The sequence below is a fragment of the Engystomops pustulosus genome, chromosome 2 (genome assembly GCF_040894005.1).
Source record: "Engystomops pustulosus chromosome 2, aEngPut4.maternal, whole genome shotgun sequence".
Taxonomy (NCBI): domain Eukaryota; kingdom Metazoa; phylum Chordata; class Amphibia; order Anura; family Leptodactylidae; genus Engystomops; species Engystomops pustulosus.
In genome coordinates, this window is record NC_092412.1 from 218,711,681 (window position 1) to 218,737,922 (window position 26,242).

Below are 26,242 nucleotides of genomic sequence, written 5' to 3' on the forward strand. Positions count from 1 at the left end.
CATCCTATCGGGTGCAACTCACCCCTTTTATCAGTAGCTAGAGAAGTCACCATGTGATCTGGGATAAGCTTGAAGGTATAGAACAGAAGAAAGGAAAAGGCACATGTATAAATTATGATTCTTTCACAGGGTGTTGCTTTGTAAAGGGCGTTGGACAAATAAGAAGTGACATCTCGTATTGTATGGCATGGCACCTGTCACTAAAATGGCTACTGTCAGGTAACAATTATTTGGCCCTTACCAATAAAACACTGATGGCATATGCAACAACTTGTTGTTTGATGTACAACTTTTGAAAGAAATCTACTGTCCTTGGTATGGGACCATTTTAGGAATAACCATACAGACTAACTCTCTAAATCTATAAGCAATCTCAATTTCAGAATTGCATTTCCCTTGGGTTCCAACCTGTAGCCCCTGCCTGCGATTGTCAATTGAAACGTTGCCTCTACAAGTCCAAATTAAATGCAATATACAAACATTTTAAAAATGGGTCAAAGTAGAAGGGTAGAGTAAGACACCAAAGTCCCCAGTTTGGGTCTTAATAAGCGAGTCCTTACCCTCCAGGTCTCCTTCTTTGCTCATTCGACCTTCCATCATCTGTTGCAGATAATCTAAGTGCACCCAGGGGTTGTCCTGGAGATTGCTGCTGCGGGTGCTGGAGGGCTGCTGGCTGGGGCTGTATAGGTTGCTGTTGTTGTTGTTGCTGCTGCACAATGTGGTGGTGTGTTATTGCCAGCACAGGGGTAGAGTAAGGGTGCAACTGCTTCGGACTTCCTACACTCAAAGCTGTGGATTTGATCTCTGGGAGTCCGGGTCCTGGTGGCCGCTGGATGACAGGAGCCAGGGATACATCTTTGCTGATAACAGGTGGATTGACAACTGTGGGCTGGCGCTGAACAACAGGAGGTGACAAAGATGTTTGGACTACTGGTTGAGGAGTGCTGGTTACCACAGGAAGGGGAATGACAGCTACTGGAGTAGGTAGAGGAGGAGGTGGGGGTGGAGGAGGTGCAGGCACTGGTGGAGAAGCAGGGTCAGGAGGGGCCTGGTTTACCAATTCTTCTGTTCGAGAAATTATTTTCGTATCTTCCTCTTCTTCCTCCTCTTCTTCCTCTTCCTCCTGTTCCAGCACAATCTTATCGTCTTCCTCTGCAATGAAAGGGTAAAAAAAAAATTAAAAATGACATTACATCTAAGTGACCTTTCATGCATTAGTGTAATCCTGCTGAATGTTATCCAATTGACCTCTGAACAATTCTAGCTATGTACAATTCCATTTGCATCAGATGGTTCCAGTTATGATAAGGAGTAACTGAATTTGACTCAAAACAAAGCTGATTTAATACACCCCCCGCCCATATATCAACTTTTTTTCTAATTTCTAATCTCGAACAACCTCTTTAAGGAACCTAAAGTGAAACTATTGTATATAATAATAAGTGTATATAATAATATTTTAAATTTAAAGGGAACCTGTCACTAGGAGACCCATTTTTAGCACTGCCCCTTTCCAGCCCCTCCCATTTGGCAACTGCCTAGTCACACAGCACATGCTAATGAAAGGTACAATATAACATATCTTGTTTTCTGTAAAACCAATTTTTAATACAAAAACACTTTGTCAGTGTATGTACTATGCTCTGTGGGGACTGGGGGAGTGCTAAAAATGGGTCTCCTGGTGACAGGTTTCCTTTAAGCAAAAAGGAACATGACAGCGAGACATTGATTGCGGACCCTTCTATAAAATCAGTACAGAGCATAACCAATGCATACTAAGAGTAGAGGCGGATACATGTTCTAGCTCTTTAATCAGTAAGGGCACAAAACTTCCTCAAACAGGTTCTGCTCCACTTCAGTGAGCACTTAGTCACTGGCATAGTAACCATGATGTGGTAGGAGGAGCAGATCTAGAGATTCCCTTCTGACTCTTAGCTAATACATAACACATGCTTCTCGCAGAGAAGAAAAAAATGGAGCGTTTGCCAGCAAAGCCATTTGTGGCTTCTCCTTCACATGCAAAGTGTAAATGGTCTGTACACGTGTAGAATGCCATGGGCCGGTATCACATTGTCTGTGTCGCTACATATGCCACTTTTTGCTATAATATTTATGGCTTTTTGTAAAATTGATTGTAACTTATTTTACTGTTTTTAAAATAAACTGAACCATTTATTATATTTCTACATCTATAAGAAAATACTGATAAAGTTAGAATTACATTTCCAAAGTATCTGCAATAACATGCTGCATCATTTAAAAAAAAAAAAAAGTTGCATAAAAAAGTCATTTCCTTCTTCCTGTATGAGAAAGCAGTGCCCTCACCTCCAACAGGCTCAGCAAGATGTTCACTGCCAGTCACATGAGTCACTGAGCTGGCACTCTAAAGTCAGTCAGACATAAGCACAGGGCCGTAATTATGCCTAGGGGACACGGTGCCTAGGGTGACAGGGGGTGGAAGTGTTATCTATCCTGTGTGGGGGGAGTTAAAAAATATTTTTTTTTTCAATTTATTTATTTAAAATCTGCCAGGAGCCGCCCCGTGTCGGTCTGCCAAGCGTGCTGGTGGAGCAGCACTACTTTTTATTACTTGCAGTAGATATGGGACCTTCAATGAGGTCATGACCCTGTGACTTGTGGGGGAGGAGCAGCTCAGGAAGATCACAGGTCTGATGCATGTGCTGGTGGGATAAGGTATAGGAAGTGATGTAAAAGCAGCCTGAGCAAGGGAGGGGAGAATGTGGGGTGCAGGGTGACATGGATGTAACGTGGGGGTGCAGGGTGTGTGACATGGATGTAACGTGGGGGTGCAGGGTGTGCGACAGGGATGTAACGTGGGGGTGCAGGGTGTGCGACAGGGATGTAACGTGGGGGTGCAGGGTGTGTGACATGGATTTAACGTGGGGGTGCAGGGTGTGTGACAGGGATGTAACGTGGGGGTGCAGGGTGTGTGACAGGGATGTAACGTGGGGGTGCAGGGTGTGTGACAGGGATGTAACGTGGGAGTGCAGGGTGTGTGACAGGGATGTAACGTGGGGGTGCAGGGTGTGTGACAGGGATGTAACGTGGGGCTGCAGGGTGTGTGACAGGGATGTAACGTGGGAGTGCAGGGTGTGTGACAGGGATGTAACGTGGGGGTGCAGGGTGTGTGACAGGGATGTAACGTGGGGGTGCAGGGTGTGTGACATGGATGTAACGTGGGAGTGCAGGGTGTGCGACAGGGATGTAACGTGGGGGTGCAGGGTGTGCGACAGGGATGTAACGTGGGGGTGCAGGGTGTGCGACATGGATGTAACGTGGGGGTGCAGGGTGTGCGACAGGGATGTAACGTGGGGGTGCAGGGTGTGCGACAGGGATGTAACGTGGGGGTGCAGGGTGTGCGACAGGGATGTAACGTGGGGGTTCAGGGTGTGCGACAGGGATGTAACGTGGGGGTGCAGGGTGTGCGACAGGGATGTAACGTGGGGGTGCAGGGTGTGCGACAGGGATGTAACGTGGGGGTGCAGGGTGTGTGACATGGATTTAACGTGGGGGTGCAGGGTGTGTGACAGGGATGTAACGTGGGGGTGCAGGGTGTGTGACAGGGATGTAACGTGGGGGTGCAGGGTGTGTGACAGGGATGTAACGTGGGGGTGCAGGGTGTGTGACAGGGATGTAACGTGGGGGTGCAGGGTGTGTGACAGGGATGTAACGTGGGGGTGCAGGGTGTGTGACAGGGATGTAACGTGGGGCTGCAGGGTGTGTGACATGGATGTAACGTGGGAGTGCAGGGTGTGTGACAGGGATGTAACGGGGGGGGGTGCAGGGTGTGCGACAGGGATGTAACGTGGGGGTGCAGGGTGTGCGACAGGGATGTAACGTGGGGGTGCAGGGTGTGCGACATGGATGTAACGTGGGGGTGCAGGGTGTGCGACAGGGATGTAACGTGGGGGTGCAGGGTGTGCGACAGGGATGTAACGTGGGGGTGCAGGGTGTGCGACAGGGATGTAACGTGGGGGTTCAGGGTGTGCGACAGGGATGTAACGTGGGGGTGCAGGGTGTGCGACAGGGATGTAACGTGGGGGTGCAGGGTGTGTGACATGGATTTAACGTGGGGGTGCAGGGTGTGTGACAGGGATGTAACGTGGGGGTGCAGGGTGTGTGACAGGGATGTAACGTGGGGGTGCAGGGTGTGTGACAGGGATGTAACGTGGGAGTGCAGGGTGTGTGACAGGGATGTAACGTGGGGGTGCAGGGTGTGTGACAGGGATGTAACGTGGGGGTGCAGGGTGTGCGACAGGGATGTAACGTGGGGGTGCAGGGTGTGTGACAGGGATGTAACGTGGGGGTGCAGGGTGTGTGACAGGGATGTAACGTGGGGCTGCAGGGTGTGTGACATGGATGTAACGTGGGACACAGGCTTAACTTTTTATGTTTCTAAATCCAAACCAAGTTCTCATCCAGTAGAAGCCGAAACTTGTTCCAGATAGAAGAAGAAGAAAGAATTACTCCAACCAGAGACGTCATGTGTGATCTGCTGGAGTTACAGTAAGTGCTGGTGTTACACATTATCTCACAATTATCCCCTCACTACACAACACTGAGCTTGGTTTTGGTTCTGTTTTCATGTACTTATACAAGTCTGCCTGTGTGTATATATACAAATCTATATACAATATATACACATACATGGCCTTCATGATTAAAGGGGTTTTACCAGTGGAGTGAGGAGGCTGTAAAAACAAGAAAGCAGTTGTGCTTACATCCTCTGGTGCTCCGGTGCAGCGCTGTGCCCCCCATCACCCAGACTCTGTATGTATACAGTCACAGCAGTGACATCACCACACAGCGCCCCCTGTGCAGCCTCTGCCTGCGGCCTATGTAATTGTTATACTGACCACAGCCAGGGCCTTGCAGCTGCTGCCACTCTGGTTGTGATGTCACTGCTGCGCCTCTGTATACATACAAACCAAATATGAATCGGGGCACAAAACAAGGCAAGTACAGTTGCTTTCTTCTTTTGACGCCCCCAACTCCCCCTTATGTTAGTGGGTCAGTAGCTTAGGGTTAGTAGGACTAGGTGTAGTTGGCTTAGGGTTAGGGGACACCTAGGTTCCTGGTGATTACATGCACACGCTGCGCTTGAATTACATTTATGAACACAATTCATGCGCAGTGGGAGGAGTCTCCCATACGCATGTGCACAAAGCACATTCCTGATCGCAAGCGTTTCACTGTAATGCAGATGTGATCTGGAGAAACTCCCCTGCACTGTTCTAGAGTTGTCTTTGTAAATGTAATTCAAGTGCAAACACATCTGGAGGCCGAATTCTGATGACGCGTTTGCAATTTAAATTAATTGGGTAAAACGCATCAAACACACGTTATGTAAGTAGCAACATGTGTCTTGGCGTTTTGGACCAGTTTTTGGGCCATTTTTAAGCAGTCCATTAAAAAACGCATGAGTTTTTGAAAACGCATCTTTTTTTTTTTTTTTTTTAAGCACATCCGTTTTTCAGTTTTTTTGTCCTATTTCCTCCAATTATGATATTATTGGTATTAGGGAAAACGAAAAAAAACGGATGTGTTTAAAAAAAAAAAAAAAAAAACAGCATGCGTTTAACGGACTGCTTAGAAACGGCCCAAAAATGCCCCCCGGCCTCACCGGCTGATTGGTGAGGTCTCAGTGATGGGACCCCTACAGATCATGAGAGCAGGGGTCCGATGGGACACATGCTGCTACTAAAAAAAAATGTATTTACATGTGATGACATATTTTTCCCAATGTGTTTTAAAACACAAGGCAAACGGATCATGTGAACACAGCCTGAAGCAGTTTTTGAATCTAATGGTTACAGTGAATCATTGGAGAGACACCTCCTGGGTCCAGCGCTGATCTCGTCTAGTAACGTGCTGGGGGCTATGGGCAGAGGCGTTAGCTTGACGACTCCAATAGGGGGCGTATGCACTGAGAGTTCCTAGGGCAGCATCAACACTAAATACGGCCCACTTAAGCAAGTTTCTCAGGACAAGACAAACATTCTTTCCAAAGTTAAAGTAACAAGAGAAAAACTTATATGAATGGAAAAGTGCAGCTCTAGGAGACACAGAGGGCTCATAAATAAGAGGTTTATTTTTACTAGGAGAGTCAGGTTTTAATTAGGGCAGCCACAACTAGCACCCTTGAATGGGAGGCTAAAAACAGAAGGGAAAAGGTGAGTAACCATTTGTTATTTTGATGTCCTCATGTGGAAGGACAGTATCCTATATACATCCCAAATTACATCATACATGTCAATGAAATGCCTTTCATACATGAAAGGATATGGGAAGGAGCTAAAAACGTAAGCGTTATAGGCCTGTACCCTGTGACAAAGCCCTCATGCACACATGTTGTTTTCCTAGGTGTGCCATCCAATGATTCAACAGAGAGCACACCGACAAATTCATCTCTATGGCTTCATACACATTGTGGTTGTCACTACCAATGTGTGAGCCGACTACCTAGTTACAAACATCAGAGAAGGTCCTCTTACTGTCCATGTTAGTGGCTCAGGTTATCTTTCCTATGGCCATCGGCACATGAGCAGACTTTACGCCATGTGTGACCACGCCCTAAAAACAGTGGATCAGTTCCAATGGAGCCTAATTATACGGATCCCCTAGGTAAATTTCAGCTTCAGACATTTCCCATAGATTTTCTAAAATATTCTAAGTGGATTTACTTATGGCCTATCATGACTTTGAAGAATATACCAGTAGTTTTAAAAAAATGTATATGATATCCAATGCTTCAAATATAATGGTACGTGTCTCTGAAGAATTATGGCCCAATAAACAGAGATCCAGTATCTGACTACTGTTCCTTGAGCTTACATGATACAAATACACAAAAACAGGATCGCAAGATACTACAACCCACGGGTGCAGTTCATCGCAATATGCAGAGAGCGCTACTGCAGCCACATAACCTAAGCAGCGAAGACACAGGTTATATAGGGATAATTATTATGACCTAGTTGGCTGGAGAATCCGAGAAACACTGCTCCAGTTGTGCATCTTCCCTGTGTTCCTCCCTTTGTTCTGCTTTATACCGGACCACACCTTTACATTACATACTGGTTTGCCAACCTAGGACACAATACTGTCAGGGTATGCAAATTTCATCCAATTTCAATCCTTGGGTTATGCACAAGACATTTCTGTAAGTCTCTTTTTAAGTTGAATTTGTCTGAAAGTGTAACTTTCTTTTTGTCCCAATGGCAGTGTTTTAAAATTTGTGGGTGTCATGGGAACAATAAAGCTTCATTGGGCTTTATTTTTTACAATTGATCATTACTACCTGGGACTTAACTTTACTAAATTATGAACATCCGGAGAGCTTTACCAGACGTCCATCTATTACTAGAATCTGTCGGTAAGTTGGGCATCCTTAAAGGATATCTACCACCACGATGAAAGACTGTATGCAAATGAGCATGTGGGGCTCCAGACTCCATTAACACCAAAGGAGCCTGGAGCCCCTCAGGCTCATTTGCATACAGTCTTTCATCCTGGTGGTAGATGCCCTTTTAGTCAGAGAAGCTAAATAAAAAATAAGAAATGTTCCCAACTGAGATGTCCAGTATTCCCAGCTAGGGTCACATCTGTGCTCTACAATTTGTGTAAAAAATAAAAATATTATAATATATGCCCATACACTCTAATGCTGGGGTGAGCAATTCATTTTCCCATAGGGCCACATGAGAAATTGGAATGATCTTAGAGGGCCAGACTAATATACTTAACTCAGTTCTACAGAGTACTTATATACTCTATTCAATATATAACCTATCCCTACATAGAAAAAAACAGTAAATAAAACATCCCAATGAAAAAATGCAGCAGCTAGTTGCATCATTATTCAAAGTTTCCAATGCTCTCACGTGGACCAGTCAGAGATAGAGGGCCACATGTGGCCCTTGAGCGGCACAATGGCCAGATCTGCTCTAATGAGTAGTTCCAAAAAGATGCCATGTGTGAGGCACCAGTGAATATGTAAATGTTATACATTGTCTGCAAATATGTATTATAGACATATATACCATTTTTTAATGTTTTAGTAAACCTAAATGTGAATGGAATTTGCAAACGTCACATACACTTGATAATATCGATATGTGCAGGACAGTGCTACAAGACAACACGTCCCTTTCTTCATTAGAGGAAAGGACACTATGTCCACATGATATGCCTGGTACAAGGATGGCACACATAAAAAGCCCCTTTATGACAGTGCCCAGTTCTGTGAATGAATGCTTCTACTCTATTGGGAGAAGGATGCTACAGACTAAAAAGCCATGAGCGTAGAGTAGGCCTCTTCCTATGTTCCCAGGCTCTCACACAGAATGCTTCCTTGGCTTCAATCCTTACACTGTGCACTAGGAGATCCTGATTAAATAGAAGCTCAGTGTGACATTGCGCAGTCTGTGCCAAACCAAAGCTGTAATCTATTCAGGTCAGCAATCAATGTTCATTCACCAGAAACGTTACAAGAAAACGACACTAGACAACCTAAGTTGACCCTCTCATAGTTGGGGATGGCGAATTTCATACACGTAACCCTATATAAGTGCATCAAGACAAGAGACATACACGTTCATCTTTGAATTCTTAATACCAAGACCTCGGGTTACGTACAAAATAGATTCTGTAGGGTTTGTTCTTAAGTTGAATCTGTATGCAAGTCAGAACCGTATATTTTATAATTGTGACCCCAGCCAGAATTGTCTGGTCTCTGTGACAATTGGATTTTAAAAAATTTGGGTCATAAGAACCAGGATTAACAATAAAGCTTCATGACAAACACCTCTGATAACTATTACAGCTGATTATTGTAGCCTGGGGCTAAAGTACAGTAAATTACCAACATCCAGAGGTCCGTTTGTAACTAGGGGTCGTCTGTAAGTCTGGTGTTCTTAAGTAGGAGACCGCCTGTACTTAAAAAAGGCCTACAAAATATCCATATCTCAGATTTTAAAAATTCTTTTAGGATTTTTCATATATATAGTGTGCAGGTCCCCATGCCTGAGCATGATCAGAGAGACAGCAGAGAACTACCTTCTATTGCAAGGACTTATCTCTCTGTATTACTTTGAGATCCATTGATTTCAATAGGAATAGTGTAATGCCTCATGGGCCCAGTGGTGGTGATGTTGTTGGGACTTGCTGCCTAGTTTCTACACATAATACAATTGTTTTTTGAAGATCCTAGCAGCAGGATCAGACATATATTCAGTAAAAACACATCATTTCAAGCAACTGGTTCGAATTAATAACAAGTTTGAACCCAAAGGGTCTATACATTACACTCAAACCTACGACACATGCTATGCAGTCTCATTTGTCATATAGACTTGTACCATGATATCCTCAACCCTCCCGGATCCAGGAAGCGTTTATTGGACTTACAGTCAATATAATAAAACAATTGCACTTAAGATCTCGATCATAAATAGAGGCTTATTTTATGATAGTGAATCATGATTCCAGTTTGGCGCTGCTGTTCCGCAGGGAAGCAGGGACATTTTCTATCATATATCACTATGATGCTCGTCTGCACTGTGGTTGGTCCATGAATTTCGGGTGTATGTTATATCCCTTAAGCAAAGTACTTATGATCCCGAATACCGTAATATAGAGTTTCTCTACAAGTAAAGTGTGAAGAAATCTTAGTAGTATGACATATACTGTAGACCACAAGATCAGTTTCATGTAGCTGTACTGGACAGGTGAAGCCAAGCTGCTAGAACTGATGTGGCTCCATTAGGGAGGTCGGCTTCTGACCACAAATAACGTGATAACAAGCCAAAAGCACATTTGGCAATTGAACACTGGATAGAATTCAGATTGTTAAAAGGCCAAATCCTTACAGTGTTGTTATATTCAGTGTCGGCATTGCACATGTACTATACTAACTGTGTGGGTGGCAAAGAGATATGTCATAAAATAGAAGTAGATATTTACACTTCATACATAAAACAGCTATTACTATATTTATTTTTGCAGAATCAGATCATTTTAGCAGGGTATAGGAAGGAGAACCTCACAGTTTGGAACTGCCCAGAAGACGCTTTAGATTGATGCCAATTTAAGGTATGATTGATGCAATGTGTTTGTAATACAAGGAATTTCTGTGCAGCAATTCACAACACATTACAGTAGCTTTGTAATGTATGGGCTTTGTGACAATCCCAATCACACATTGTGGAAAAAAAATTAGCTGCGGATTTACAACAAATAAGTAACCTGGGGTTATTCCCCAAGTCATAATGAAGACACCCTTAACAAAGATCTGACACCAGAATTGTACCCCTCAGACTAGTAATAACTGCTGTTACACGGTTAAAAGTCCTCCCCGTATCACCTAAAAGTATCTGCCACTGAACCAGTGTACCTTAATTACAGGCATTTTTATCATATGCTAATGAGTAGACATAAGTCATATTCTGAATAAAAGAGTCAAGTTTTCTCCAGGCTGCCAGTGAACCGCACCTCACTCTTGATTGACACCTCTGTGTTTCATTGTATACCGGCCTGATCAGACAGGAAGTCCTCTCCTTGACCACTTCCTGTCCTTACCAGAATACAGTCCCTTCCACTGCATGGTGCATTTAGCAGTGAGCACAGTGTGGGAAACGGCAGATCTTCTCACTATTTCATGCACCCCGTAATAGGTGAAGCCAAGCGGTGGTCGACGGAGTCAACATAGACATAGGCAGAAAAAGTTTGGGGAAATATTTTAACGGGGGGAGGAGGCAGAGTTACGCTGGCACGCCTGCACTGCACTTGACACAGTGTGGGGGTAGGGGAGGTTCTGTAAGGTTTATTGTGCCTGTTCTTGAGGACATGTTCCCTTTACACTTATTCCACGCAGCCTAGTGGTATGATGTCATAATTAGCTTTGCCATTTTCAGAGGACACGATTAATATAATTCCAGTGTCTACTGGCTACTATTCTACAGTAAAGCAGTCACCCTTAGACCACTGCCTGGCTGCACCATACATGTAACCACCAAATATGGCTTAGCTGTAAATTGGAAATCAGGGGTCATGCCGCAGAATCAGTGATACAGGGTAAGGGAAGTACATTTTGTATTTGGGCCACAGAGGGGTTTTCCAAGGAATAAGGCTACTGCCATCAGGGCAGAATGTTAAGATGAACCATACACATTGCACAAAGAAGAAAACGAAAAAAAAACTCCAGCGCAGGCTCTTTGGTCTTTATAAAATAAACTTTTCTTTATTCAGCATACAGCATAGACGTACATCGGGTAAAACACAATCGGTTCTGATCTACGCGTTTCGGCTACAAAGACTTAGTCTTGATACACATTGTACAAGCATTGTACAGAAATGTATCATATCCTCAGTATTCCACGAGCAAAAAAAGGGAAATGCAATAAAAACTGCTTCATAATTAAGGGAAGTAGATCAGCAGAACTACAACACACATCAAAAAACTTCACAAATTGTTACATCTGTAGAGGTCTATCATATTGTAACAACATGATAGAGAATGTGGAGAAGAATGATGGTTACCCTGGATCATAGGGAGGAATAAAACAAGCACCATGGTAAGACAGAGAAAACTGTCAGATGTTGATAAACTCCTCTTTGTAAAATGATACCAATCAAGAAGTTAAGGTCAAGACCTGTGTAGCCGATATAGGATGGAACAAATTACTAGAAGCGAGTACGTGTCAAGGGTTATCACGGTTACCTGTGCACCATCACAACAAAACCGGCTATATGTGACAGGCAGCAGACAATGTAAATTAGCCAACAGGACCAGACACAGTTTAAGGGTCAGTTCACAGTTAAGGTGTAGGTACTTGATAAATTATAATAATAATAATAAACATCAATAGACTTAGTGTTCATCAGCAAACTTATCTCTAGCTGAAGTAATGGTTGTTAAAAATGTTTTCTTTAGTACCCACCATTCCCAAGCAATCCGTGCTACTAGTCCTTGTCCAATATTTAAGACTATCCTATGCGGTCTGTTCCAGCCTAGGGATCCAATTGCTCATGTAGAATATGGAGAATATCTAGATTTGGGATCAAACACATTTGCCTATATGCAATTCTAACATCAAGTAGTATACTGTGTATTCAAATACCAATATACGGTTCTAATATCATTGAAACTGACTTGGTTGACATTCGATTTTGAGGTCTTCTGCCTCAAAATCCAATCCATTACCTATCTCTTGGATCTGCAGCAAAAATCTAAAGAAAATCCTCCTGCAGTTTTGCACATGGATGAGCCTCATGGAGAGGGCCAGTTTAAGGAGATATATTAGGGGCTGGTTTTGCTGTAAATTCTGAAGTCCACTGCAAATAACACTGTGTGAATATACCTATAGACAAATCATTGCAGTAGATTAGGTCAAACTAAAGAGTTCAATGTTGGGTTAGTAAAAAAATAATAATAATACAAGTTGTTCTTAAATTGAATTTGTATGCAAGTCAGAACCCGTATATTTTTGAATTGTTTTCAGTCCCTTTGACAATTGCATTTTAAAAATGTTGGATTGTTATAAGAAGCAGGATTAATAATAAAAGCTTAATTGCAGACACCTTTAATAATTGCTATAGCTGTTTATTGTAGCCTAGGGCCAAAGTATAGTAAATTACCAATTACCAGAGGTTTGCCTGTAACTAGGGGTCGTCTGTAAGTTAGGTGTTCTTAAGTAGGGGACCGCCTGTAATAATGTTGAGGATGCTGCTTCTTTGGACAACTGCAAGTGGTTTCATTGCAGAAGTTGAGAAATCTTAGGAGCTTAATTGCCAGTAAATGTTGAAAGTTTCCACTTTTTTACGTTGTTTGTGTGTTCCCAGCTATAGTTTCTAAGCCAATAGACTTCAAATAAGTGAAAGAACATTCTCTAGATTAAAAAAAAAAAAACTATGCACAAACTTGGAGAAATCTAGTTTTGGCAGATATAGGGGAATATTTCCTATTTGAGGAGGAGGTCACTTGTTCATTTATTTTGGATCAACCTTTGTACAGGTTCTACAAAGGGACAGGTTCTGGCACCTGTGGTAGAAAGTGAAAACTGCTGCGTCGCCCCAGTGCCCCCATAACATATCTCTATTGCACCAACCACCTTTATCATAAATCACTGTGGAGATCATCTCCTCTGCTCTCCTTTAGTATATTAGAGTCAGAATCACAAGTCTCTATGATTCATCATGAGTCTGTTACTAAAAAAGGTTGAGGAGTATGGAAACACAAGCCTGCGAGGAGGAAGTTCTCCTTTGCATTTATATATCTATAGATTGATGCATTGACTATCAAGAAAAAGGTACAATTCAGATAAACATTATACACCCCCAACAATAGCTTCTGTATTTCTATAGAAACCCAATGTAATAAAGCAGAATTGTGGCAGGTCCACATTGACATATAGTATGCCCATGTGGAAATTCCTTTATGTACAGAAAAAGTAAATGTAAATGCAAAAAGATAATGGAAACAACATTCAGAAATAATAATAAACCTTTACTCAGGGAACCTTTCTGTATTTCCTTCACAAATCAATGGAAACAACAATCTCTTTTTGTTTGCGAAATTAAAAAGTTCATGTCCGCTAACCACCAGAAGTAAAAACTCATTATTTTACAGTCAGCATTTCAAGTGCTATGAAAGAAAGAATTGTCCTTATTTCACTCCTGTCCTAAGAGGACTGATCTCAGGCCACGTGACTGCACAATCAATGTGCTGCAGATAAAGCACAACTTGGCCTTGTGACCTCCGAGAGCTCCTCAGAAGGTGTCCTGCTCTGCATAAAATAATGAACGCAATTACAAATGTAAAAATGACAAAATTAGCACAACAGCAGGTCTACCATATTCATCTGGCCTCAAAAAAGTTGGCTGTTCTAATATTTGTATCATTACAATTCTTTGATCCTTGCCCTCTGGTGTGAGGACGTGTAATGGTGACAAAATCTGCTCCAAAAATACTATAGTGGAATCCACAGCTGAGTTGCTGGTTCCAGCCATGGAGTGGCCTCATTCGATGGGTGGCCACAGTTTCTGTTTCCCACAACAGGGATAGGGCCTAACTTGCTGATCAGTGGGGGTCTCAGTGGGGGTCAGACCCCTCGTCACTCTGTCAAACTAAGGGAGAGTAGCACGGCGGGCACACGGCGGCGCCGGTGAGGAGAGGAGGAGGTGAACGCTGCTCACCCCGCCCCTCTCCATAGCGATATATGGCGCATGAATTCCGTACAGCCCAGAGCGCCCATTGCTGGCCTATGGGGGACGTATATGCGACGCATAAACATTGCTGTGTATACCTCCCCTGAACAGCCGTGTGAATGAGGCCTAATGGAGTAGAATGGTCATGCGCAGCCATCTGTTCCATTAATCCGACGGAGCAAAGAGGGGTCCAACGGTCCTGTGGGGTGATCTGTGGGGGTCTCTGCACCAAGAACCCTACCGATCAGCAAGTTAGGCCCTCCGCTACACTTTATCTTGATCCCGTTGCTGTCCATAAGCTTTACACCGGATCACCTAGAAAACTAACTTATAATTAGCAACACTGAACGAGGGGACAAGATGTCCGGGCTGCAAATTATAAGTTTGTTTTCTAGGTGATCCCAGCGTGTGAAGATGAAGATGAGTATTTGGAGGTTTTTTTTCATTGTTGATTTCCTTTAAGACACAACAGTAGAGGGTTTTTTTTCAGTTTCCTGCAGTTTTGATGCAGATTTGTGCAAGATTTATAGAAGAAAACATTTGTGTAATTCATGACACTGAAAAAGGAATAGGCCAGACACCTCTTGCTGCAGTTTTTAACACCCACTGAAATTGCCTTGGGAGGCCACAAGTGAATAAGCCCCACTGAATGTACATTTTTATGACTAGTCCTTCACCCACCATGAATTAAAGAACAATTTGGGACATGCCCTTTTGGGTCTCTTAAAACCACCATTATACTTTCAGTTTCATTTTCTCCATTTATCAGAGTTGTGTTATCAAACAGTAATGGGAGGATTGTGAGCCAAGATAAATATTATAGATTCAATAACACTGTGTAACGCACAAATTCGCCACAGAGTATAATATGTCGTATGTAAATAAGTGACATAAAAGACTATTTACTATCTATTGAGGGCTCTGCTGCCAAACATACACCAGACTATTTTAAGAGGTCCCTAACTTTGAACTTTGTGACCTGGCAAGTAGTTTAAGGTCATGAAAGGATTAGATTGCTATTAACCATAGCTTTCAGGATTAACATCACATCTTCATGATATATTAATGTGTACGGGGACTTTTTTGGCATTCCTTAGTGAGACTCCAAGTGGACGCTTGACCAGGATGCCCAAGTATTGTCTCTAGTTTTTAATGATGTGTGGGGCATACAGGTATAAGAGAGACGGGGCCCACTGCAACAACTGTTCAGTATATAGAAAGATCAGAGAACTCAACCCTAAGTTAGGAAGTCAAGAAAGCAGTTGTATCTCTATATGGAGACTTGCACATGGCGAGTAACTTATAGGACCACCCCATGACTTCACATTATAGAAAGAGCAGAGATTAGGTTGGATAAAGTTATAACATATATATCCATACATTATTATTGCCAGAAAACCATCAAAGACTAGAGCTGAAATCTCTCCTGTTCAGACCTGGTCTAGACAGGTCCGACCCAGCGGAGATTGTGTCCGGAGCTAAATAGAGGCTACAACCACTCTGGCGGGAGGAATTTTAAGACCGGCGTTTAAAACTTCAACCAATATTGTTCTATATTTAGGCAATGTGTTAAAGAGCAGGAAGAGCTTAGGATATTATATATAGTTTCCTTTCTACAGGCAACAAGTTAATTTGCACAGCTCCTTCTGCTCTAGTGCGTGGTACTCTCATATAAGACACTATGTAGAAGCTTTTCAGGACACACTACATACAATCTGCTCACACCTCCTGCTCTATAACGTGCTGTCAGCAGATAGGACACTACGTACAATCTGCTTATTGAGCTAATAATCTTTATTTATATGGTGCCATCATATTCCCTAGCGCTTTACATATCATAGGGGACATATAGGACAATATGCATAATCTGCTCAGCTCTTCCTGCTCTATAACATGCTGCCTGCATATAGGACTTTATATGCAACCTTCTCAGCCTGCTACATAAAGATAGGAAACTATTTAGTTTGCTCAGCTCCTCCTGGTCTATAACACACTAGCTGCAGATTATACTGTAGTAGGTTCCCCTTTGGAACATATTTAAAAATTTGGTTTAGCGCTGTCAACAGTCCACTAACATCCATAGCGAAAGAAAAATGATGTGGTATTTGGTGAGCTCATGCAGGTCGTTACATGCCGATTATCTTTTTACAGATCACAGTATTGCGTATTAATGATTTCCAACTTGTCAGTAAAAATGGTCGGTTTTTCCTACTTTTTTTTTTTTAACGTCATCCAGAATGTACAGTAATTACAAACACGATTAAAAAAAACCTCAAACATAAAAAAGCGCAGCCTATTCATAACAGCAATCACCGGGCTGCGAGGCAGAACATAATGCAGATTCTGCAGTCTCCACTACTGGGAAGCTCAGATTTCTGGCTGTGCATGAGCAGGAAGTTGGTTAATAAGGATTGCCCTGTAGTGTCTGCCCTTCCCCCATCTCCTATGTACTCTGGAGGGCTCTCCCAAGAACCAGACACAGCAGTGAAAGGAGGAAAGAGGGGAGGGTGGGGGAATCTGTCCCACTCAGGAGCCGCCTCCACTCCACCCCCTATACATTTGTGCTAGAGGAAGGAAAAAAAAATCATTAAACCGGCAAATAAACAAGAGAAATAGTGCGCAGCAATGCGGCTGTGAGGAGGGTGAGCGCACTGAATATAGTGTTTATACACAATGCTCCCTGGACCTTGCGGAGAACAGACTTTGACCGGCCGGGACTGTATGTACACAACACGCTTCATACCATGTGTTGTTATGAAATCACCGCTGCAGGCGTATAATATATACAGCGTAGCGGCGGTCAGACTCAAACCGCCAACGCCACCAGGTCCGTGCCATGTCTGAGATGGTTAATCTCTTTGCAGCAGACGGCGGTGGTTTCCTTGACATCATCGCCAATGACTCGCATACAAATGTGTCTACGGAAAGGATCGAAGAGAGAGGCATCTACTGGCGCCGTCACTCGTACGACGCCGGGTCTCTAATAATATAGGTGCGAAATAAGATATTGCAAGTGTTACGAAGATATGCAATATTATTCTAGTGATTGTCGCATTACACGCTAGTATACAGCTACAGCAGCAGAGGCTTCTGTAGGTGACCCAGAATATGGAAGACGTTATGAGAACCGGTTTTCTATCAATGTAACTAGAGAATAGACAGGGTACACGGCGCAATCACATGCTCACAATGCAGTAATGGGTGGATGGATGTTAGTAACAGACGCAGGCACCTGCCAGGGCGGGAGCCGGGTGTTATTTACAAGCACAGGCTCCGCATAGCTCACAGCTACCAATCATTTTACAATTATGAAATCTACTGATATCACTCCGAGGAATTATACCGGAATCGTGCAAGCCAAAACGAGGACGTAAAGTAAAACTGGAGTAATAAAGAGACAGCTACAGCCAGAGCTCTGACAGGTTACAAGGATGTAACAATGTGACAACCGCAGTCACTGCTGCTAAGTTACCGAGCTACAATAATGAGATATCTACAGCCCGTGATATACAAGGAAACACTGGGGGAATAATGAGACTGCTGGCGCCAATCATCTGTCACGTATCGCTGGTGACATAAGCTACAGTCTATGGTCTTTGCTCCGGTGTAATAAGGAGGCAGCTACAGCCTGTGCTCCGGTGTAATAAGGAGGCAGCTACAGTCTGTGCTCCGGTGTAATAAGGAGGCAGCTACAGACCATAGACTGTAGCTAAGGAGACTACTACAGTGTATGATCTGGTGTAATAAGGAGGCAGTTATAGTCTGGTCTCTGGTGTAATAAGGAGGCAGCTACAGCCTGGGCTCCGGTGTAATAAGGAGGCAGCTACAGCCTGGGCTCCGGTGTAATAAGGAGGCAGCTACAGCCTGTGCTCCGGTGTAATAAGGAGGCAGCTACAGCCTGTGCTCCGGTGTAATAAGGAGGCAGCTACAGCCTGTGCTCCGGTGTAATAAGGAGGCAGCTACAGCCTGTGCTCCAGTGTAATAAGGAGGCAGCTACAGCCTGTGCTCCGGTGTAATAAGGAGGCAGCTACAGCCTGTGCTCCGGTGTAATAAGGAGGCAGCTACAGCCTGTGCTCCGGTGTAATAAGGAGGCAGCTACAGCCTGTGCTCCGGTGTAATAAGGAGGCAGCTACAGCCTGTGCTCCGGTGTAATAAGGAGGCAGCTACAGCCTGTGCTCCGGTGTAATAAGGAGGCAGCTACAGCCTGTGCTCCGGTGTAATAAGGAGGCAGCTACAGCCTGTGCTCCGGTGTAATAAGGAGGCAGCTACAGCCTGTGCTCCGGTGTAATAAGGAGGCAGCTACAGCCTGTGCTCCGGTGTAATAAGGAGGCAGCTACAGCCTGTGCTCCGGTGTAATAAGGAGGCAGCTACAGCCTGTGCTCCGGTGTAATAAGGAGGCAGATACAGTCTGTGCTCTGGTGTAATAAGGAGACATTACACCAGCCTTGGACCATAGACTGCAGCAGTCTCCTCATTACACCAGATCATAGATTGTAGTTGTCTCCTTAGCTACAGTCTATGATCTGAGACTGGTGTAATAAGGAGGCAGCTACAGACCATAGACTGAAGCTAAGGAGACTACTACAGTGTATGATCCGGTGTAATAAGGAGGCAGCTACAGCCTGTGCTCCGGTGTAATAAGGAGGCAGCTACAGCCTGTGCTCCGGTGTAATAAGGAGGCAGATACAGTCTGTGCTCTGGTGTAATAAGGAGACATTACACCAGCCTTGGACCATAGACTGCAGCGGTCTCCTTATTACACCAGAGAATAGACTGTAGCTGCCTCATTACACCAGATCATAGATTGTAGTTGTCTCCTTAGCTACAGTCTATGATCTGAGACTGGTGTAATAAGGAGGCAGCTACAGACCATAGACTGAAGCTAAGGAGACTACTACAGTGTATGATCTGGTGTAATAAGGAGGCAGCTACAGCCTGTGCTCGGGTGTAATAAGGAGGCAGCTACAGCCTGTGCTCGGGTGTAATAAGGAGGCAGCTACAGCCTGTGCTCGGGTGTAATAAGGAGGCAGCTACAGCCTGTGCTCGGGTGTAATAAGGAGGCAGCTACAGCCTGTGCTCGGGTGTAATAAGGAGGCAGCTACAGCCTGTGCTCGGGTGTAATAAGGAGGCAGCTAAAGCCTGGGCTCCGGTGTAATAAGGAGGCAGCTACAGCCTGTGCTCCGGTGTAATAAGGAGGCAGATACAGTCTGTGCTCTGGTGTAATAAGGAGACATTACACCAGCCTTGGACCATAGACTGCAGCAGTCTCCTTATTACACCAGATCATAGATTGTAGTTGTCTCCTTAGCTACAGTCTATGATCTGAGACTGGTGTAATAAGGAGGCAGCTACAGACTATAGACTGAAGCTAAGGAGGCAGCTACAGCCTGTGCTCCGGTGTAATAAGGAGGCAGCTACAGCCTGTGCTCCGGTGTAATAAGGAGGCAGCTACAGCCTGTGCTCCGGTGTAATAAGGAGGCAGATACAGTCTGTGCTCTGGTGTAATAAGGAGACATTACACCAGCCTTGGACCATAGACTGCAGCAGTCTCCTCATTACACCAGATCATAGATTGTAGTTGTCTCCTTAGCTACAGTCTATGATCTGAGACTGGTGTAATAAGGAGGCAGCTACAGACCATAGACTGAAGCTAAGGAGACTACTACAGTGTATGATCCGGTGTAATAAGGAGGCAGCTACAGCCTGTGCTCCGGTGTAATAAGGAGGCAGCTACAGCCTGTGCTCCGGTGTAATAAGGAGGCAGATACAGTCTGTGCTCTGGTGTAATAAGGAGACATTACACCAGCCTTGGACCATAGACTGCAGCGGTCTCCTTATTACACCAGAGAATAGACTGTAGCTGCCTCATTACACCAGATCATAGATTGTAGTTGTCTCCTTAGCTACAGTCTATGATCTGAGACTGGTGTAATAAGGAGGCAGCTACAGACCATAGACTGAAGCTAAGGAGACTACTACAGTGTATGATCTGGTGTAATAAGGAGGCAGCTACAGCCTGTGCTCGGGTGTAATAAGGAGGCAGCTACAGCCTGTGCTCGGGTGTAATAAGGAGGCAGCTACAGCCTGTGCTCGGGTGTAATAAGGAGGCAGCTACAGCCTGTGCTCGGGTGTAATAAGGAGGCAGCTACAGCCTGTGCTCGGGTGTAATAAGGAGGCAGCTACAGCCTGTGCTCGGGTGTAATAAGGAGGCAGCTACAGCCTGTGCTCGGGTGTAATAAGGAGGCAGCTAAAGCCTGGGCTCCGGTGTAATAAGGAGGCAGCTACAGCCTGTGCTCCGGTGTAATAAGGAGGCAGATACAGTCTGTGCTCTGGTGTAATAAGGAGACATTACACCAGCCTTGGACCATAGACTGCAGCAGTCTCCTTATTACACCAGATCATAGATTGTAGTTGTCTCCTTAGCTACAGTCTATGATCTGAGACTGGTGTAATAAGGAGGCAGCTACAGACCATAGACTGAAGCTAAGGAGGCAGCTACAGCCTGTGCTCCGGTGTAATAAGGAGGCAGCTACAGCCTGTGCTCCGGTGTAATAAGGAGGCAGCTACAGCCTGTGCTCCGGTGTAATAAGGAGGCAGCTACAGCCTGTGCTCCGGTGTAATAAGGAGGCAGCTACAGCCTGTGCTCCGGTGTAATAAGGAGGCAGCTACAGCCTGTGCTCCGGTGTAATAAGGAGGCAGCTACAGCCTGTGCTCCGGTGTAATAAGGAGGCAGCTACAGCCTGTGCTCCGGTGTAATAAGGAGGCAGCTACAGCCTGTGCTCCGGTGTAATAAGGAGGCAGCTACAGCCTGTGCTCCGGTGTAATAAGGAGGCAGCTACAGCCTGTGCTCCGGTGTAATAAGGAGGCAGCTACAGCCTGGGCTCTGGTGTAATAAGGAGGCAGCTACAGCCTGGGCTCCGGTGTAATAAGGAGGCAGCTACAGCCTGGGCTCCGGTGTAATAAGGAGGCAGCTACAGCCTGGGCTCCGGTGTAATAAGGAGGCAGCTAAAGCCTGGGCTCCGGTGTAATAAGGAGGCAGCTACAGCCTGGGCTCCGGTGTAATAAGGAGGCAGCTAAAGCCTGGGCTCCGGTGTAATAAGGAGGCAGCTACAGCCTGGGCTCCGGTGTAATAAGGAGGCAGCTAAAGCCTGGGCTCCGGTGTAATAAGGAGGCAGCTACAGCCTGTGCTCCGGTGTAATAAGGAGGCAGCTAAAGCCTGGGCTCCGGTGTAATAAGGAGGCAGCTACAGCCTGTGCTCTGGTGTAATAAGGAGACATTACACCAGCCTTGGACCATAGACTGCAGCAGTCTCCTTATTACACCAGATCATAGATTGTAGTTGTCTCCTTAGCTACAGTCTATGATCTGAGACTGGTGTAATAAGGAGGCAGCTACAGACCATAGACTGAAGCTAAGGAGACTACTACAGTGTATGATCTGGTGTAATAAGGAGGCAGCTACAGCCTGTGCTCCGGTGTAATAAGGAGGCAGCTACAGCCTGTGCTCCGGTGTAATAAGGAGGCAGCTACAGCCTGTGCTCCGGTGTAATAAGGAGGCAGCTACAGCCTGTGCTCCGGTGTAATAAGGAGGCAGCTACAGCCTGTGCTCCGGTGTAATAAGGAGGCAGCTACAGCCTGTGCTCCGGTGTAATAAGGAGGCAGCTACAGCCTGTGCTCCGGTGTAATAAGGAGGCAGCTACAGCCTGTGCTCCGGTGTAATAAGGAGGCAGCTACAGCCTGTGCTCCGGTGTAATAAGGAGGCAGCTACAGCCTGTGCTCCGGTGTAATGAGGAGGCAGCTACAGCCTGGGCTCCGGTGTAATGAGGAGGCAGCTACAGTCTATTCTCCGGTGTAATAAGGAGGCAGCTACAGTCTGGGCTCTAGTGTAATAAGGAGGCAGCTACAGCCTGGGCTCTGGTGTAATAAGGAGGGAGCAACAGTCTATGCTCTGGTGTAATGAGGGAGCAACAGTCTGGGCTCCGGTGTAATAAGGAGGCAGCTACAGTCTGGGCTCTGGTGTAATAAGGAGGCAGCTACAGCCTGTGCTCCGGTGTAATAAGGAGGCAGCTACAGTCTGGGCTCTGGTGTAATGAGGAGGCAGCTACAGCCTATGCTCCGGTGTAATAAGGAGGCAGCTACAGTCTGGGCTCTGGTGTAATGAGGAGGCAGCTACAGCCTATGCTCCGGTGTAATAAGGAGGCAGCTACAGCCTGGGCTCTGGTGTAATAAGGAGGCAGCTACAGCCTGTGCTCCGGTGTAATAAGGAGGCAGCTACAGCCTGTGCTCCGGTGTAATAAGGAGACATTACACCAGCCTTGGACCATAGACTGCAGCAGTCTCCTTATTACACCAGATCATAGATTGTAGTTGTCTCCTTAGCTACAGTCTATGATCTGAGACTGGTGTAATAAGGAGGCAGCTACAGACCATAGACTGAAGCTAAGGAGGCAGCTACAGCCTGTGCTCCGGTGTAATAAGGAGGCAGCTACAGCCTGTGCTCCGGTGTAATAAGGAGGCAGCTACAGCCTGTGCTCCGGTGTAATAAGGAGGCAGCTACAGCCTGTGCTCCGGTGTAATAAGGAGGCAGCTACAGCCTGTGCTCCGGTGTAATAAGGAGGCAGCTACAGCCTGTGCTCCGGTGTAATAAGGAGGCAGCTACAGCCTGTGCTCCGGTGTAATAAGGAGGCAGCTACAGCCTGTGCTCCGGTGTAATAAGGAGGCAGCTACAGCCTGTGCTCCGGTGTAATAAGGAGGCAGCTACAGCCTGTGCTCCGGTGTAATAAGGAGGCAGCTACAGCCTGTGCTCCGGTGTAATAAGGAGGCAGCTACAGCCTGTGCTCCGGTGTAATAAGGAGGCAGCTACAGCCTGTGCTCCGGTGTAATAAGGAGGCAGCTACAGCCTGTGCTCCGGTGTAATAAGGAGGCAGCTACAGCCTGGGCTCCGGTGTAATAAGGAGGCAGCTACAGCCTGGGCTCCGGTGTAATAAGGAGGCAGCTAAAGCCTGGGCTCCGGTGTAATAAGGAGGCAGCTACAGCCTGGGCTCCGGTGTAATAAGGAGGCAGCTACAGCCTGGGCTCCGGTGTAATAAGGAGGCAGCTAAAGCCTGGGCTCCGGTGTAATAAGGAGGCAGCTACAGCCTGGGCTCCGGTGTAATAAGGAGGCAGCTAAAGCCTGGGCTCCGGTGTAATAAGGAGGCAGCTACAGCCTGGGCTCCGGTGTAATAAGGAGGCAGCTACAGCCTGGGCTCCGGTGTAATAAGGAGGCAGCTAAAGCCTGGGCTCCGGTGTAATAAGGAGGCAGCTACAGCCTGTGCTCCGGTGTAATAAGGAGGCAGCTAAAGCCTGGGCTCCGGTGTAATAAGGAGGCAGCTACAGCCTGTGCTCTGGTGTAATAAGGAGACATTACACCAGCCTTGGACCATAGACTGCAGCAGTCTCCTTATTACACCAGATCATAGATTGTAGTTGTCTCCTTAGCTACAGTCTATGATCTGAGACTGGTGTAATAAGGAGGCAGCTACAGACCATAGACTGAAGCTAAGGAGACTACTACAGTGTATGATCTGGTGTAATAAGGAGGCAGCTACAGCCTGTGCTCCGGTGTAATAAGGAGGCAGCTACAGCCTGTGCTCCGGTGTAATAAGGAGGCAGCTACAGCCTGTGCTCCGGTGTAATAAGGAGGCAGCTACAGCCTGTGCTCCGGTGTAATAAGGAGGCAGCTACAGCCTGTGCTCCGGTGTAATAAGGAGGCAGCTACAGCCTGTGCTCCGGTGTAATAAGGAGGCAGCTACAGCCTGTGCTCCGGTGTAATAAGGAGGCAGCTACAGCCTGTGCTCCGGTGTAATAAGGAGGCAGCTACAGCCTGTGCTCCGGTGTAATAAGGAGGCAGCTACAGCCTGTGCTCCGGTGTAATAAGGAGGCAGCTACAGCCTGTGCTCCGGTGTAATAAGGAGGCAGCTACAGCCTGTGCTCCGGTGTAATGAGGAGGCAGCTACAGCCTGGGCTCCGGTGTAATGAGGAGGCAGCTACAGTCTATGCTCCGGTGTAATAAGGAGGCAGCTACAGTCTGGGCTCTAGTGTAATAAGGAGGCAGCTACAGCCTGGGCTCTGGTGTAATAAGGAGGGAGCAACAGTCTATGCTCTGGTGTAATGAGGGAGCAACAGTCTGGGCTCCGGTGTAATAAGGAGGCAGCTACAGTCTGGGCTCTGGTGTAATAAGGAGGCAGCTACAGCCTGTGCTCCGGTGTAATAAGGAGGCAGCTACAGTCTGGGCTCTGGTGTAATGAGGAGGCAGCTACAGCCTATGCTCCGGTGTAATAAGGAGGCAGCTACAGTCTGGGCTCTGGTGTAATGAGGAGGCAGCTACAGCCTATGCTCCGGTGTAATAAGGAGGCAGCTACAGCCTGGGCTCTGGTGTAATAAGGAGGCAGCTACAGCCTGTGCTCCGGTGTAATAAGGAGGCAGCTACAGCCTATGCTCCGGTGTAATAAGGAGGCAGCTACAGTCTGGGCTCTGGTGTAATACGGGTACAGGGGGCTATGCACTGCAGTGGATGGGGGCTCCAGTTATGTGGGGGCACTGGGTCTCTACCATCCCTCGGTGTATGGGGGGAGGTGGGGATACGTGCACAGTCCTGTCAGCCAGTGCAGAGGGGGAGGTGGTACAGCCGGGGACTGGCGGCTGCTGAGGAGGAGGAGGAGGCTGTGAGTTACGTGGACCTTGCTGTGTGCGTGCTGCCCTGTTTGGCCCCGCCCACTATGTCTGTCTCCGGGTCCCGCTCAGACTCGCTCCGCTCCTTCCCCTCCGTAGGGCGTGTCCCCAATGCACGTGGGGGAGAGGCGGGTCCAGACACGTCACCAGTCACACGTAACCCCTTCGATGCCGACCTTCTCCACACAGACGCCAGTTCCTGGCTGCCGGACAGCACGTTTATAGCTGTCATTGTGATCCCAACGAGTCATACGTGAGACGTATATAATACCAGGTGCTCGCAGAGCCCGGTACAGAACATAGAGACTCCATGCTCCCGGTAGTGAGAGGGTTAAGGGGAGAGGCAGGCAGGAGTCATATGACAAGCCCATGTCATGCTATTATGCAAAGTGCTGCTGGAGCATTGCCACCGCCCTGCACGGTAACTCCGGCGAGAACCTGACACTAGCACCGCTCAACTATGCAGCCATAGCCCGTACTGTACCCTGCATTACCATCCCTGTGCCAGCACTGCACCCAGTCACTGCTCCTATAACACTGCAACGACCAGACAATCACTGTAACCAGTGTCTGCAACAAAGTATTACTGCATCCAGGCTTCTAGGAGCCAATCAGCAGCCAGTACTGCAACAATGTATCACTGCTTGACACTGCAACATTCTAACCAGTGTGAATGATCCCCACATATAGTGTATTAGCGCAGCCCCTCCTGATCCAGCGCTGCCCCTGCAGTGCCACCATACACCCCCAGTACCCGGTGCCCCCGTCACTCACCACGTGTCCTCTGTTGCTGCTGCTGGGCTTGCCATTCCAGGAACAGGGCTGCTTGTAATAGTGTCTCCAGGCTCATGTCTCTTGTGTCTTCTCTGCCTCCAGGAATCAATCAGGGCTGTGCTGAGTATCCTCACCCTCCACCACTGGGCGACCAGATCCTTAATCCTACATACAAGGCACCCACAAGCCTGATATGTCACCCCGATCCCCCCACAGATCTTCCAGACAAGAAAAGGGCTGCAACAAGATGGCGATGAGTAACAGAAACACAACAAGAAAAAAAGGGACTCACAGAGCTGTGTGCTACTACCGGCTGCCTGCAAAACCCGGAGACTGGAGCCACGGGAGGGAGGAGCCGGCACTCTGCCCTGGAACACACTGTCATGTCACACTCTCCAGGAGATCACTGCCAGGAGATCTCATCACACACTGTCAGGAGAGGAGATCACTGCCAGGACATTTCTTCACACACTGCTAAGAGATCACTGCCAGGAATCACGCACTGCCAGAAAGGAGCACCACTAGGAATTTTG

At 46.4% G+C, this 26,242-nt stretch overlaps 1 protein-coding gene across 3 annotated transcripts in view; it reads right to left on the reverse strand.

Moving 5' to 3' along the window:
* Window positions 1–26,017, reverse strand: part of MNT (MAX network transcriptional repressor) — a 62,336-nt gene extending 36,319 nt beyond the window's left edge. The window contains exons 1-3 of one of the 3 annotated variants that reach the window (XM_072138189.1): window positions 25,710–26,017; window positions 1,058–1,152; window positions 561–895 (exon numbers count right to left, since the gene is read on the reverse strand). In XM_072138189.1, coding sequence (XP_071994290.1) covers window positions 561–895; window positions 1,058–1,152; window positions 25,710–25,785 — 506 coding nt within the window. In that variant the 5' untranslated portion in view covers window positions 25,786–26,017. Of the gene's footprint in view, window positions 1–560; window positions 1,153–25,709 lie in introns of all 3 variants that reach the window. The other 2 variants (XM_072138188.1, XM_072138187.1) reach the window with 2 other exon arrangements.
* Window positions 26,018–26,242: the final 225 nt, after the last annotated feature.